Here is a 15714-nt window from a genome sequence, read left to right as displayed (position 1 = left end):
ATGGCCTAACCAATGACCCAAGGTACCACTAATGCAACAAACATGCTTCCTACAAAGAAAGATTAGACAGAAAATTGCCTCCCACTTCCTCCCTCTCCTGCATGTCTTCCCTTCCTGTTTCACAATTAGTATTATCTGCCTCATCCTCTTTGCAATCAACCTGACCATTGCCATTTCCCTTGCTATTAAATCCTTTTGCTGAAGTGTCTCAGTTAAGTGGCCTGAAGCTGATGGTTCTTTCACCAGTGAGTTATTGGCCTTAATTAAAGTGAGGCCTGAGGCCCAATTTTAATCAGGCCTTTGGCCTGGCTCACCTAAAGGACTGTTCCTGCAGTGCAGTCCAACACAGTATAATTTCTACCATCTGATGTCTTTACACCCAGATTGTTCAAATCCTTCGCTATGCGGAATGGCACTGAATGAACCATAACACTTCCTGCGACCGCATTGATAGAAAATAGGAGCAGGAGACCATTCGGCCCTTCGAGCTTGCTCCTATTTGCAGAAGCAGGGTGGAACCGGAAGGTGTAGTTTTCACGAATCAAAAACTACTTGCCAGGAGTAGTTAAGAGACCTGAATCTGAGTCCCACCTACTTTGGTTTCCGATCATTTGCAAATTAAAGGATGAAGTTTTAAGAAGTGATTTTGATTCTTTTCACTTGGCCTTGTCCATTTTCACTTATAATCTATGATCAAAGGAACAAGAAAGATTTGCTTTTCATAAGTAGAGCCATTCACAAGCTCAGGACATCTCTTAGTACTTCACAGCCAATGAAATAATTTGAAGAATATACACTGGTGTAATGCAGAATTTGCACACATCAAGCTCACACAACGAGTAATGTGAAAATGACCAGAAATCTGTTTTTTGTGGCGTTGACTGGTATCTTTCTAGCCTACCCAGATCGTTCATGCTTCCCAAGACGGACAACGATATCCTTTTCTGTGAAGTTCTTGCCCCATGGTGGATACAAGATACAGTGTGCTGCAGTAATAATCCATCGGTCACTCACTAGACTGCCACCACACAGCAGCTGCTGTGGGCTTTTGCGGTACAGCATCACTTGCCTGTCAAGGAAAAAAATAGAACATTTAAAAAAGACAAATTAGGCTGAAATTCTGCTAGGAGGTTGTTACCTAAAATTGTGCAGTTTGCGAGAAAAGGTGGGGGAAAATGTGTGAACCCAGAAAAAGGGGCCATCTTCTTAAAACCCAAGCCAAGGTGGTTAACAGCAGTGCATTTACTTGCTGGGCCACTGGAGTTGTAAAGTCAGATCTCTGAGTAATGAGAAGACTTTGGAACAAGAAGGAACTTGCATTTATATGGTGCCTTCCACATCCTCAGGCTGCTTCAACACACTTCATAGTGCTGAAGAGTGTGGATGCAGCAAGACTCCATATTTGGCTGTGGTTTGTGCCACGTTAACGTATCACTATATTTAGTCTAAGCAACTTGAATTAATGAGGAGAAACAACAGCCTGGGTTCCTGCCTCTGACCACCATCCAAAGATACCCTACAAGAAGAGACGGCCAGAGAATGTCAGTCGCCAGCAGTGAGTGGGCTTGGAATTCAGGACTCGCTGGCTGGACTTACACATGGGGAGTAGCCACTTGGTAGCATCCAGGAAGTACTCCAGTATAGTCAATGAATTCAGAAGGATAAAAACTTTCAGCTGGTAACCTTATTGAATCTTGTCCTTTCGCTAAATCGGGAGGTAGCTGTGAAATAACAAGGGAGGGAAACACAAGATCACAAGGCCAGAGTTTTCACAGGGATTCTCTTCCTCACTCCGTGGTTAACAAGGGAGGCCAAAACATTTTTTTTACCTATTTATGCATTAATCTTCATGATAAGAAGTGGACTTGTTGAAATGGCTGCCCACATTCACTTATTGGCCCTGTACAGGAGGGACATTACCAATTGTCGAGCTGTATTGCGGGTCAGGGACATAGAAACATAGGAACAGGAATAGGTCATTCAGTCCGTCCAGCCTGTTCCACTATTTAATGCGATCATGGCTGATTGGACACTTAAATGCCTTTTACACCAAGTGTCCCCAGAACCCTTTAGTATAGCAACAATGCACTTGAGTGTCAACAAGGCTGGCTGACTGATGCCCTTTGCAAACAATCCCTCCTGTATAAACCATTAAACATAAATACGTAGACGGGAAAGACATTACCATGGTGCACTTCCTACTTCAACATCTGTGCCATGCACAATCCGCTCTTGCTGGGATTCCAGCATTGAGCTTTCTCCATTATCTTCTTTGTTTACTTTTTCAAACAATGGTCTCCGACCGCAGTCTAGAAAGAGAGCATGCTGAATCAATCTTTGTCTACAACTTCCATCTGATCTTATGTTAATACCACGATAATAAACTATCGAATGTCAGAGCATCCTGGGTGCAGGCTAAAGTTGTTCCATTACAACACTGAGTTCTCCCTTGGGTCCACCTTACCTTTTCAGACAGGCTGAGTCTCAGTGCAGTCCTATGCTTTTACTCCTGCTAGGTGACACTAATGCCCGCAAGTACTAAGGTAGTTAGTGTGCCCCATCTGATCTGCATAATAAGGACATGATGTCAATAGGATGGTTGGCTGTTGGGTGGTATGGCGGTCAACAGCTGGTAAGCACAGTTTTTGGAATGATGCAACGGGACATGGAGCACAATGATGGATGATGGTAGCGTCTGGAATACATCGTGCAAAGAACAGAGTATAGTAGAGTACGGATAACTGGGACCCAAAATCTAGTACTAAAACTACTAGTTCTCATCCTCACTAACCTGCCTGTCGCATGACAATGTCAGGTGAAGCACCAGGCACACCTGAAACAGCATAAGCAGCAAGCTAAGACTGAGCTAAGAGATTCCACAACCAAAGGATCAGATCTAAGCTCTGCAGTCTGTCACATCCAGTCGTGAATGGTGAAGGACAATTAAATAACTAACTGGAGGAGGAGGCTCCACAAATATCCCGATACGAAATGGTGGGGGAGCCCAACACACAAGTGCAAAAGATAAGACAACAATGTTCAGCCGATGTGTCGGGTGTATGCTCCATCTTGGCCTCCTTTGGAGGTCCCCAGCATTAACAGATGCTAATCTTCAGCCAATTCAATTCACTTCACCTGATATCAAGAAACGGCTGAAGGCACTGGATGCTGCAAAAACTATGGGTGCTGCCAATATTCTGGCAATAGTACTGAAGACTTGTGCTTCAGAGTGTGCCGTACCCCTAACCAAGCTGTTCCAGTACAGGGACAACACTGGCATCTACCCAACAATGTGGAAAACTGCCCTGTACTCAAAAAGCAGGACAAATACAACCCAGCCAATTACTGCCCCATCAGTCTGCTCTCGATCATCAGTAAAACGATGGAAGGAATCATGAGCAGTGCTATCCAGCGTCACTTGCTTAAGTTGGGTGGGAGAGGAGTTGTAAGGAGGATGCAGAGATCCTTTAGTGTGATTTGGACAAGTTGAGTGACTGAGCAAATGAAATGAAAAATGAAAATCGCGTATTGTCACAAGTAGGCTTCAAATGAAATTACTGTGAAAAGCCCCTAGTCGCCACATTCCGGTGCCTGTTCGGGGAGGCTGGTACGAGAATTGAATCATGCTGCTGGCCTGCCTTGGTCTGCTTTAAAAGCCAGTGATTTAGCCCAGTATGCTAAACCAGCCCCTGCATTGAGTGGCAGATGCAGTATAATTTGGATAGATGCGAGGCTATCCATTTTGGTAGCAAAAACAGGAAGGTAGACTATTATCTGAATGGCCTTAAATTAGGAGAGGGAACTGTGTAACGAGACCTGGCTGTCTTCGTACACCAATCGCTGAGGGTAAACATTTCTCTACTGAAAGTGAATGCTAAGATATTGCCGAAGGTGTTGGCATTGAGGTTGGAAGGATGCCTCCTGAAGGTGGTTAGGGAGGATCAGACGGAGTTTGTTAAGGGCAAGTAGCTGTTGTTTAATGTGCAGTGGCTGTTGAATGTGGTGCTTTCTCCAGCAGAAGGAAGGTGTTAAGTTCTGCTACTTGGCCGGACGGAATTAGTGCACCAGAGAACGTGACTAGTTGAATGTTTATTGTTAAGTGGGTCAAGATAACAATAAGAAAACTGTCAAAATCTACTAACTATTATATTACAATTATAAATTATAAATCAAGAGCTACTACAAATGCAACTATCCACTACAACAACTTTCTCTAGGCTCCCTGAGGTAAGTGTCACACAGTTGTTCTTTACTGCCACCTGCTGGTTGGAGGGTACCTATTAATATTTACATGATTGCTTATGCATATTATCACAGAAGGGAGTTGGAGGTGTGATGGCATTAGATGCGGAAAAGGTGTTTGACAGGGTGGAGTGCAGCTACGTGTTCGTGGTGGTGGAGAAATTTGGGACTGGGCCTAAGCTTGTGGCATGGGTGAAATTGCTGCACAATTGTGTCCGAACGAACAATATGAATTTGTCTCCTTTGTCTCCATCACCAGTTAAGGGGGCCAGCGGTAGTGGAACAAGGATTTATTGACCTGTGAACAATACTCTGCCCACGGCAGTAACTCTCTCCCAATCCAGTCCATGTTGGGACAATCAACAACTTTGGACCCTGCTTGGGCCGGTTTATATGTAGATTTAACGAGCTCCAGCTGGGTGGCCTCCGCCCCCTACCTGGAAAGCTCGTACCCCACAAGTCCCACGGGGGGATCAACAATGGTTTTCCCATGGTGCTTGTGGGAGTTGCGGCAGATTCTTTGCCCTTTGAAGACTAACACCGTCTTCGTTCACCAATACTATCCACAAGAGAGCCTCTTCCCTGGATAAAATTGAAGGGCATTATGAGTTCAGGACTGGCAGATCAGAATATCTTGCTACAATGGTGGCTTGTCAGTTACTTTTCCATGGCCTCTCCCTCAATTGGCCATGGACTCTGCCATCTTGTTTTCATTTGACCCCTTTAGTGAGATACTGCTGTGAGATAATGAAAACGTGCAGTAGAGGAAAATTATTTCAGAAGCTTGCAGGGGAGTATGGAATGTAAAACTCTGGAAGCAATGCTTTATGATTCTAGCAGTATATTTGATATTCACAGTGAGGCTCGTTGTATTGGGCTCTGCTTCTGTCTGCAGTGGGGATTGTGACCCATAAGCGCACGGGTCACTTTACCTTCATCTATCTTTATTGTCCAAAGTAAGGCTGGTACAGATGATGATTTTAAAAATCAAGCTAGAAGTGAGCTGACAGTCACTTCCATTCCTCGATGCTGGTGGTGTAAGTGTCCTTCCTATTTATTTGCTTTGTCCCCATTTATTTTATTTTTATGGTTTTGTTCAGTGGACCCAATCAGGATGTGCCTTGAAGCAGAAGGCTGAAAGTTGAAACAACCTGCTTGTCAGGACACTGTGTTCCAGGTTTTGTGTTTGGGAGAGGAGAAGCCAGACTCCTTGGCATCGAGTGGATCTTAGGAACCAGTTTGGAGGGAGTCGGTTTGATTGGTAAACTGGCATCTTGTGGGTTGGCCGGGGACAGTGTTCTGCCTCACAATAGTCAACGATTGGTTCTTGTGTGCTGCTTTCTGAGAGAACTTGGCAGAAGTGTTTAGACCGTGGAAGTGAGAGGAACTCTCTCCTGTTTGCTGAAGTGTAATAACGGCTCTATTGTTCTGAAAGCAGAGAGTGCCTGGCACTTTGCACCGGACCAGAATTGATGCTGAGTCTGCAGAGAAAGTAGAAAACCATGCCAGAAAACAATATCGCAAGCCAGAAGGAAGAAGTACCAAAATGAAAGCCTGAACCTCAGAAAGACATTGGGCTGGATTCTCTATTCTGAGGCGCCGTCGCACGATTCATGGACTTCCACAACAGCAAAACTGGCCCCTCACATGGACCGATTCAGCTACTGTTAAGGGGCTAACACCGGCGCCATGTGGAACACAATCGACTCCAATGAGAAATGGTGCTGGATTCGCCAGTTTCGCGATTGATACACAGGAGGCTGACAAGCTACAGCCGCTTATACACACTTCACTCCACACACACACCATCCCGGCCAACAAGATGGCAGCGAGGAGAGTGGCCGAGATTTACGGACGCCAAATCCAAGACCCTCCTGGACACTGTAGAGGAAAGGCGGGTCACCCTGTACCCCAGGTCAGATAGGAGGCTGCCAGCCGCCACCATTCGTTATGCCTGGGCGCAGGTGGCAGAAGTGGTGAGTGCCACCAGTAACACTGTCTGGGAGGCAGTGCCTTCATGATCCTTTCAGTATGGCCAGGGTGAGTAGGCAGCACTGTGCCCCAGGCACTAACTCTGTCCCACACAGCCATAACCCAATGCCCCCTTCCCCCACTAACCAGAGGGTGGCCGAACCCCCACCATGCACCAGATGCCGGCAGCCATACCAGCCGCCAGGCCAGATGCCCTGGCCACTGAGGCCACCAGCTACCCATCCCCTGTGCTGCATGAATCTGACCAGCTAACACTGTTGTTCCGTCGGGAGCGGGAGAAAACAGGAACGGGACTGTCGGACCTGCGTCCCCTGACTGTGGCAAAGTAGAGGGCCCTGGACTTCGCTGGTGGCCTGGAGGAAAGGGAGGTCGCGGGGTGGAGTTCGGCTGCGGGTGAGGAAGTGAGACCCCACTGAGTTGCGGTTCCCTGTGACACGTGTGTCACCACCCCTCCCCCAACACCATCCACACCCTACACCACCCTCACCATCACCACACCTGCACCCCCACCAGGCCCGTGGTCTGACGCACTATCAATTACCACAAAGACGAGAATAGTAGAATAATCGAGGCTTTATTGAGCAAAGATGTTGTGCCTCCTGTAGCTGGAACCAGAATGGCTGCAGTACCGGCGAGCACACACATTTATACACCGCCTACTGGGCGGAGTCAGCAGGCAGGGATTTACCCATGTACCTCTACTATACGGGCAGTGCCATAATACATGTAATATACTACTAGTGGTGACTACCACATTCACCCCTGTTAAAAAGAATGGGTCCGGCGGTGGTGGTGGAAAACGTTACAAGTTAAGTCTGTTGGTGGCCTTGACCCTCCTCTGCGATCGCCTCAGTCCTGGTGGTGATGTGGGCGCCGACTTGGTCACCTGCGACTCCGGGAGCGTGTTGTCCTCACCTTCGCCGCCCCTGAGTGGAACCAGCGGGAGGACGGATCCTACTGGGATCTGCAGTGAGGTTCGCTGGAGGGAAGGTGAGTGGCGCAGGGGTGAATGAGGCAATGGGGGGTGTGGTGGAGGGCGGTGTCAGGTTGTGGGTCATGGGTGGGGATCCAGCGAGTGCCAGGTCCCGAAGGGAGGCTGTGTCCTGGCGCCCGTCGGGGTGCGCCACGTAGGCGTACTGTGGGTTCGCATGTAGGAGGTGGACTTTTTCGACCAAGTGGTCCGACTTATGGGTCCGCACATGCTTCTGAAGGAGGACGGGTCCAGGAACTGTCAGCAACTGTAGGGAACGAGATCCCGGAGGTGGACTTCCTGGGGAAGGCAAACACAAGTTTGTGAGGGGTCTCGTTAGTCACAGTGCAGAGGAGCGATCGGATGGAGTGGAGTGCGTCGGGGAGGACCTCCTGCCAGCGGGAGACAGGGAGACATTTAGACCTCAGGGCCAGCAGGATGGCCTTCCAGACCGTTCCGTTTTCCCTTTCCACCTGCCCGTTTCCCCGGGGGTTGTAGCTGGTCGTCCTGCTCGAGGCAATGCCCTTGCTGAGCAGGAACTGACGCAGCTCATCGCTCATAAAAGAGGATCTCCGATCGCTGTGGATGTAGGCGGGGAAACCGAACAGTGTGAAGATGTTGTGGAGGGCTTTAATTACTGTGGCAGAAGTCATATCGGGGCATGGGATGGCGAAAGGGAACCGGGAGTACTCATCAATCACGTTCAGGAAGTACGTGTTACAGTCGGTGGAGGGTAGGGGCCCTTTGAGGTCCATGCTGAGGCGCTCAAAGGGGCGGGAGGCCTTCCCCAGGTGCGCTCAATCTGGCCAGCAGAAGTGCGGCTTGCACTCGGCGCAGACCTGGCAGTCTCTGGTGATGGTCCAGACCTCCTCAATGGAGTAGGGCAGGTTGCGGGCCTTGATGAAATGGAAGAACTGGGTGACCCCCGGGTGGCAGAAGTCATAGTGGAGAGCCCGGAGTCGGTCCACTTGTGCGCTGGTACATGTACCGCGGGATATGGCATCTGGGGGCTCATTGAGCTTCCCCGGGCGATACAAGATCTCATAGTTATAGGTGGAGAGCTCGATCCTCCACCTCAAGATCTTGTCATTTTTGATCTTGTCCCGCTGTGTATAATTAAACACAAAGGCAACCGACCATTGGTAAGTGAGGAGATTAAATCTCCTGCCGGCCAGGTAATGCCTTCAATGCCGCACAGCTTCCACAATGGCTTGGGCCTCCTTTTCGACAGAAGAGTGCCGAATTTCAGAGGCATGGTAGGTGTGGGAAAAGAAGGCCACGGGCCTGCCTGCCTGGTTGAGGGTGGCGGCCAGAGCTACGTCCGATGCATCGCTCTCCACCTGAAAGGGGAGGGACTCGTCGACTGCATGCATCGTGGACTTGCCGATGTCCGCCTTGATGCGGTTGAAGGCCTGGCGGGCCTCAGCCATCAGGGGAAAAACTGTGGACTGAATGAGTGGGTGGGCCTTGTCTGCATAATTAGGGACCCACTGGACAGAGTAGGAGAAAAAGCCCAGGCATCGTTTCAGAGCCTTGGAGCAGTGGGGGAGTGGGAGTTCTATGAGGGGGCGCATGCGGTCGGGGTCGGGCCCTAGGACTCCATTTTCCACGACATAGCCAAGGATGGCGAAGCGATTGGTGCGGAACACGCATTTCTCCTTATTGTATGTGAGATTAAGGAGTTTGGCGGTCTGGAGGAATTTTTGGAGGTTTGCGTCGTGTTCCTGCTGATCGTGGCCGCAGATGGTGACGTTATCTAGGTACGGGAAGGTGACCCGCAGTCCATACCGGTCAACCATTCGGTCCATCTCTCGCTGGAAGACGGAGACCCCATTAGTGACGCCGAAGGGAACCCTAAAGAAGTGATAGAGGCGGCCATTTGCTTCGAACGCAGTGTATTGGTGTCCTCCGGGTGGAGTGGGAGCTGGTGGTAGATGGACATCAGGTCCACTATGGAAAAGACTCGATACTGCGCAATCTGATTGACCATGTCAGATATGCGTGGGAGGGGGTACGCGTCGAGCTGCATGTACCAATTGATGGTCTGACTGTAGTCAATGACCATCCTGTGCTTCTCCGCAGTCTTTACTACTACCACTTGAGCTCTCCAGGGACTGTTGCTGGCCTCAGTGACCCCTTCCCGCAAAAGCCGTTGGACCTCTGACCTGATGAAGGTCCTGTCCTGGGCACTGTAACATCTGTTTCTAGTGGCGACGGGTTTGCAATCCGGGGTGAGGTTCGCAAACAGGGAAGGTGGATCGACCTTAAGGGTCATGAGGGGGGGTAGGGGTTCGCCGAATTTTAAGGTTAGGCTTTGGAGATGGCACTGAAAGTCCAGGCTGAGTAACAGGGCAACGCAGAGATGGGGGAGGACGTAGAGCTGGAAGTTGCTGAACTCTACGCCTTGGACGGTGAGGGTCGTGATGCAGTACCCACGGATTTCCACGGGATGGGATCCAGAGGCCAGGGAGATTTTCTGGGTGACGGGGTGTACCGGGAGGGAGCAGCGCCTTATCGTAGTGGGGTGTAATATACTACTAGTGGTGACTACCACATGGTCTAATAATACATCTTGCCTTGTGTCTTGCAGAACCTACTGGTGTTGGGGCGGGTCCAGCTGGGGTCCTGCATGAGGGGGGGTCGGGGAGCACCCAGCACCTACAGGGGCAGTTGGAGGAGTCCAACCCCATGCAGGTGAAGGAAGTAGTGCCGACTATCCATGCCAACACTGCATGGGTGGCGTCTGCGGTGGAGGCATTTGGGGCGACGGTTTTGGCAATGGATCAACATGTCCAAGGCCTGGGGTTTTCTGTGCAGGCGCTGGCCGAGGCCCAGGAGAGGGTTTCTGCCTCACAGGCGACCATGTCCCAGAGCCACCTGGACATTGCAGCGGTGCTCCCAAGCGTGGCCTAGTCACAGCAGGCCAGGGCTGGGAACATCGGCGGCATTGCCCAGGCACTGGCAGAGAGGGAGGTGGCCCAGTCCCAGAGTGAGATGGCAGTCACTGGCTGATATGACACAAACCCAGAAGGTGGTGAAACCCAATGATCAATGGGTGATGTTGCGCAGTCCTAGACGGAGATGGTCCACTTCTTGTGCTGCATGACCACCAGCATGTAGACCCTGGTCGAGACCAGAGCGGGCCTCCAGGTCCACCAGCGTAAGGTGGCGGGGAGCCTCAGGGGATAGCTCCACCCCCATCCCATGGAGTAACCCGGGGGCCATCGGGCACCGTGAGGGAGGAGGAGGTGAAGGTGCCCGTGTCGTGACTCCCGCAGGGGAGGTGCTGGAACACGTCAGCACCTCGGACTCCCCCCACCCCCTCCTATCCCTGGTGCATCTGGTGGGCAGCGGGCAGAACCAGGCGGCACCACGCCTCATGGGACACCCAAGCAGCAGCCAGCTCCATCCAGGCCCGGTCGCCCCAGGAAACACCCGCCAACGTGGACCCAGGTCGCAGGGCGGGAATCGCAGCAGGCCGCCTCCACCCCTGCTGTACCATCTGGGGATCCACCAAGATGTAGCGTTAGGGGCTCGTAAGGCCAGAAAGTTAGAGACCAGTTAAGTTGGCATGGGTGCAAGGCACAGTTTAATTATGGGGCATAGGGCACAAATCTGTTTATACATTGTCACATAAAACAACTGTTCACAATGTTACAACCTGCCTCTGTCAGATGGGTGTGAGGGGTGGGCTAGTCTGGGCGGGCCACAAAGGGGTCGGGTGGCGAATGAGTGCACATTGTGTGTGGCCTGGACTCCCCACCCGACCGTCGACACCACCACCATCACCCCAGGGATCCGATCGCATGGTGTGATGGCCTGCTCACATGCAGGGATCACCCAGGTGGATGGTGGAAAGTGCTACCATGGGCAGAAGTCAAACGTTTGTCAAACAATGTGGAACACCAGAGCTCTTTACAAAGTGGGTTGGCATCATCCTCCATCCCATGGACCAGACCCGGTGTTACTGTCAGCCCAGGGCCCACAACCTGTTGTGCGCCAGGTATGTATCATGGAGGGGATTGCAGGTGGGGGTGGGGGAGGTGGGAGGAGGTGGGGATGGGATGCGGTGTCCGTGCCCAGGTCAGTGTGCGCTCCCCTGCCCCCCAGCCAGTCAGTGAACCTGGAGACGATCAGAGCATCCCTTGTGCGTTGGTGCAGGTGCACACGTCATGCGGCCTCCCATGCCTGCCTGGATCCCATGTCCTGACCACCCCCTGCATCCTCCTCGGCAGACAAGGCTTGGCATTCTCCCTCCTCCTATGGCACGTCACCCCCTCTGCTGCGTGATGTTGTGCCGGCCGCCATGATGCAGGCGAGCTTCTCAGCATCATACTGGAGGGCCCCCCAGAACGGTCCAGGCACCTGAACCACAACATTAGGAGACCAAAGCACTGCTCGATCACAGACCTGGTCACTGCATGGGCGTCGTTGTAGCGGGTCTCCGCATTGGTCTGTTACCTCCGGATAGGCGTCATCAGCCACGACCGCAAGTGGATAACCCCTGTCGCTCAGGAGCCAATCTCCCAGCCGGGTGAGCATCTCGAACTTGTCAGGAATCATCGAGCGTGCCAAGATGAAGGTGTTGTGCACACTGCCCGGGTATTGGATGCAGACGTGCATGATCTGCAGCTGATGGTCACGTATGAGCTACACGTTCACCCCCGAGTACAACCCCTTACAATTTGTGTTGAGCGGCCTGTCATCTGCAGTTGCTCGTAGGGGGACATGAATCCTGACGATCACCCCCTGGACACGGGGCATGTCGGCAATGGCAGCGAGCCCCACTGCTCGGGCATCCTGGTGGGCTGGGTCCACATTGAAACGGATGGAGTGAGTCGCCTGGGGTTTAGGGCCTCTGTGCCGGCCCGGATGCAGCTGTGCACCGAGGTCTGTGAGAGCCCGGACAGGTCCCTACTCGCCGCCTAGAAGGACCTCGTGGCATAAAGATTCAGGGCAACCATCACCTTGACAGCCACCGGGAGTGGCTGTCGTCCTCCACACCCCCATGGTGCCAGGTATACCATGATCTGACAGATATGTTGTCCTGTCTCCCTGCTGAGCCGGAGTCTTTGACGGCATGCCCGGTTCGGCAGTTCCTTGAATGACAGGCGCTGCTGGTACTCACAATAATAATACTAATAATAATCTTTATTGTCGCAAGTCGGCTTATATTAACACTGCAATGAAGTTTCTGTGAAAAGCCCCTAGTCTCTACATTCTAGCACCTGTTCGGGTACACAGAGGGAGAATTCAGAATGTCCAATTCACTTAACAGCACGTCTTTCGGGGCTTGTGGGAGGAAACCGGAGCACCCGGAGGAAACCCACGCAGATACGGGGAGAACGTGCAGACTCCGCACAGACAGTAACCCAAGCCGGGAATCGAACCTGGGTCCCTGGAGCTGTGAAACAACAGTGCTAACCACTGTGCTAACGTGCCGTCCCCACGAGGCGCCTCCTTGACACCTCCTCAACCTCAGCCTGTTTGGATGCTGGCTCTCCATCCTATGCGGTTGCCTCCTGTCCCTCTGCTGCAGGCTCTGTGGCTGCAGCTTCCTCCTCCTCCTCGAGCAGCAGCCACAGGGCCATCCCCCAGGGCTGTGGCGACGAGCAGGAAGGCCACCATTGCTGGTTGAATTCCAATATCCATTGTCTGCAGGGGGTGAAATGCCGACATACTAGCATGGTGCATACCCCCATGCCTTACCAAGTCCAACAGGCTACACAGTGCCCAGTTGGCATTGTGGGCTCTGCCCCTGCTTGTCCCCCATTTCCGCACCCTGGGCCTGTCATTGCTTGGCATCCTGGCGACTTCTAACCCTGCCGCTAAAGTGTGGGGTGGTGGGATGGAGGATGGGACTGGGGTACGGCGGTGGTGGGATGGAGGATGGGACTGGGGTACGGCGGTGGTGGGATGGAGAATGGGACTGGGGTACGGCGGTGGTGGGATGGAGGATGGGACTGGGGTACGGCGGTGGTGGGATGGAGGATGGGACTGGGGTACGGCGGTGGTGGGATGGAGGATGGGACTGGGGTACGGCGGTGGTGGGATGGAGGATGAGACTGGGGTACGGCGGTGGTGGGGTGGAGGCAACCATACAGCCACAGTCACTCTGCACAATCAAGGCCAAGGTGGGTGGTCAGTGGGGTGTGCAGCAAGATGGCTGCCTTGCAGGCTGCAGCAATGGCGATCCATGCCTGGACACCACTCAAGTCCCAACCAGTACCTGGCCCGGCAGCCCACAATCTCTCCTCTGTGTCCTACCTCCTCTCTTTCTCCCTCATCAGCCATGTTACCAGTTTCACGATTTTTAAAAGCACGAGTGAACTGCGCCGTCGGGATGTCGGCCCACAGGAAGCAGAGAACCCCGGAGGCCCAGGAGAATACCAGGTCTGGCCCACTAATGACATGCAAATGGTGTTTACTGTGCGTGCATTCCGTATTGCATTGACGTCGCTGTCAAGGTGACGGAGAATTGCGATTTGGTGTCATATCAGTGCCCACTACAATTCTGGCGTCGGAACCTATTCTCCATCCAATCGCGTTTCCCTATTTCGTCGTCAGCCAATGGAGAATCCCGCCTATTGATTGGAAGTCATCCCAGCGCATCAAAGATCCCCAACTTTTTATTTTTTTATTAATATTTTATTTTCCTTTCCATCACCCTTTCCACTCTGTGTTGTTTGTCTGTGTGTGTGTGTAATGATGAGGGTGGGGTGAGTAGAAAGTGGGAGGGGGGGGGGCGATTTTGAAAGAGGTAGTAGATAGTTACATTTCCTGACTGTTTAATTATAATACTGTATATAACACTTGTGTTTTAAAGTTACAAACCTGGTGAGTGTAGTTTATGTGGTTAAAACAAGGACCTGAAGTATTTAAATAAAATCTAATTTCACCTGTGTTGCACTCTGGGCCAAGTGGGGCTATAATTGACCGTGCACTAGCCCAGGGTATCGTGACAGTGGTCTCATACCAGTAGGATTCAGCATTGTTCATGGTAGTCCAACGAGCAGTATGGGCCAATGACCAGCCTCCCAGTCTCCTGGAAATCCAGCTGCCTCATAGAACTGCACTTTCATTATGTTAGTGCTGATTAGCTGTGAGCAGCTAATGGAAAACTAGACGAATGCAGTGCTGGTTCCTACTGCCTGAACAAGTGGACAGACTTCAGCAATAGAGGTGGCTTGTGAAGGCTGCGAATGAGTTATGCTACCCGGGATATGGTGAGCACAGTAAGAAGTCTTACAATACCAGGCTAAAGTCCAACAGGTTTGTTCTAAACACTAGCTTTCGGAGCACTGATCCTTCCTCAGGTGGTGGTGCTAAAGTGCGGGGTGGTGGGATGGAGGATGGGACTGGGTGCAAGCGGTGGTGGGGTGGAGGATGGAACTGGGGTACGGCAGTGGTGGGGTGGAGGCAACCATACGACGTGTGTCACTCTGCACTATCAAGGCCAAGGTGGGTGGTCAGTGGGGTGTGCAGCAAGATGGCTGCCTTGCAGGCCGCAGCAATGGCAGTCCGAAAACATTCACCTGAGGACAGAGCAGTGCTACGAAAGCTAGTGCTTGAAACAAACCTGGTGTTGTAAGACTTCTTACTGTGCCCACCCCAGTCCAACGCAGGCATCTCCACATTGGGATATAGTCATCGAAGATATAGTGCAGAAGGAGGCCATTTGGCCCATCGAGTCCGCACCGGCTTTTGGAAAGGGCACCCTACGAAAGCCCACACCACCACTCCATCTCCATAACCCAGTAACACCACCCAACACTAAGGGCAATTTGTGGACACTAAGGTCAATTTTTGGACACTAAGGGCAATTTTTGGACACTAAGGGCAATTTATCATGGCCAATCCACCTAACCACATCTTTGGACTGTGGGAGGAAACCGGAGCACCCGGAGAAAACTCACGTACACACGGGGAGAACGTGCAGACTCCACACAGACAGTGACCCAGTGGGGAATCGAACCTGGGACCCTGGAGCTGTGAAGCAATTGTGCTAACCACTATGCTACCATGCTGCCCAGATATGGTGGAGTTCCCATTTAGCTACCCATGATGCTGGCCATCAATAATCTAACTTTTCTTGCACCACTCTGCCCCTGATGAAAAACCCTCTTTCAAATCAGTTTCATGTGTAAGAACCATTCACAAGAATTATTCTGCAGAGGACTGTCCCAGCTTGACCAGGGCTCATTCACATCACTCAGTTAACAGCAGTCCAGTGGGGAAGTCTGAATAAAGAGATAACTTAACTGATTCTAACTATGGCTCATTAACAGTGGGAGGAACCCAACTGAACTTACCGCTCTCTCCTTCACCAAAAAATTTAGGTTCGAAGGAGGTTGTGTATGCAGTCAGTGTTGATCGACCAGCAAATGTGTTTTCGTCCTCCATTTCCTCCAGAGTTGGCACTTGGAATATATCCTCAAGGTCATCTGTAGCATGGAAATAAGAAGAGGTGTTAATAAGTATGTACAATCTGTTTGAAATGCAAAGATTAG

General features: G+C 51.6%; 1 protein-coding gene across 1 annotated transcript in view; it reads right to left on the bottom strand.

Annotated features, from left to right (window-relative positions):
* f2 (coagulation factor II (thrombin)) overlaps positions 1–15714 on the bottom strand; it is a 160523-nt gene that overhangs the window by 45951 nt on the left and 98858 nt on the right. Inside the window, exons 8-10 of the mRNA XM_072518841.1 lie at positions 15517–15648; positions 2186–2309; positions 902–1069 (exon numbers count right to left, since the gene is read on the bottom strand). Of these exons, the coding sequence (XP_072374942.1) occupies positions 902–1069; positions 2186–2309; positions 15517–15648 (424 nt within the window). The remainder of the gene's footprint in view (positions 1–901; positions 1070–2185; positions 2310–15516; positions 15649–15714) is intronic.

This window comes from Scyliorhinus torazame, chromosome 10, assembly GCF_047496885.1.
Source record: "Scyliorhinus torazame isolate Kashiwa2021f chromosome 10, sScyTor2.1, whole genome shotgun sequence".
Lineage (NCBI taxonomy): Eukaryota > Metazoa > Chordata > Chondrichthyes > Carcharhiniformes > Scyliorhinidae > Scyliorhinus > Scyliorhinus torazame.
The sequence above is the reverse complement of the archived record's forward strand: the minus strand, read 5'-3'. Positions and strand labels throughout refer to the sequence as shown.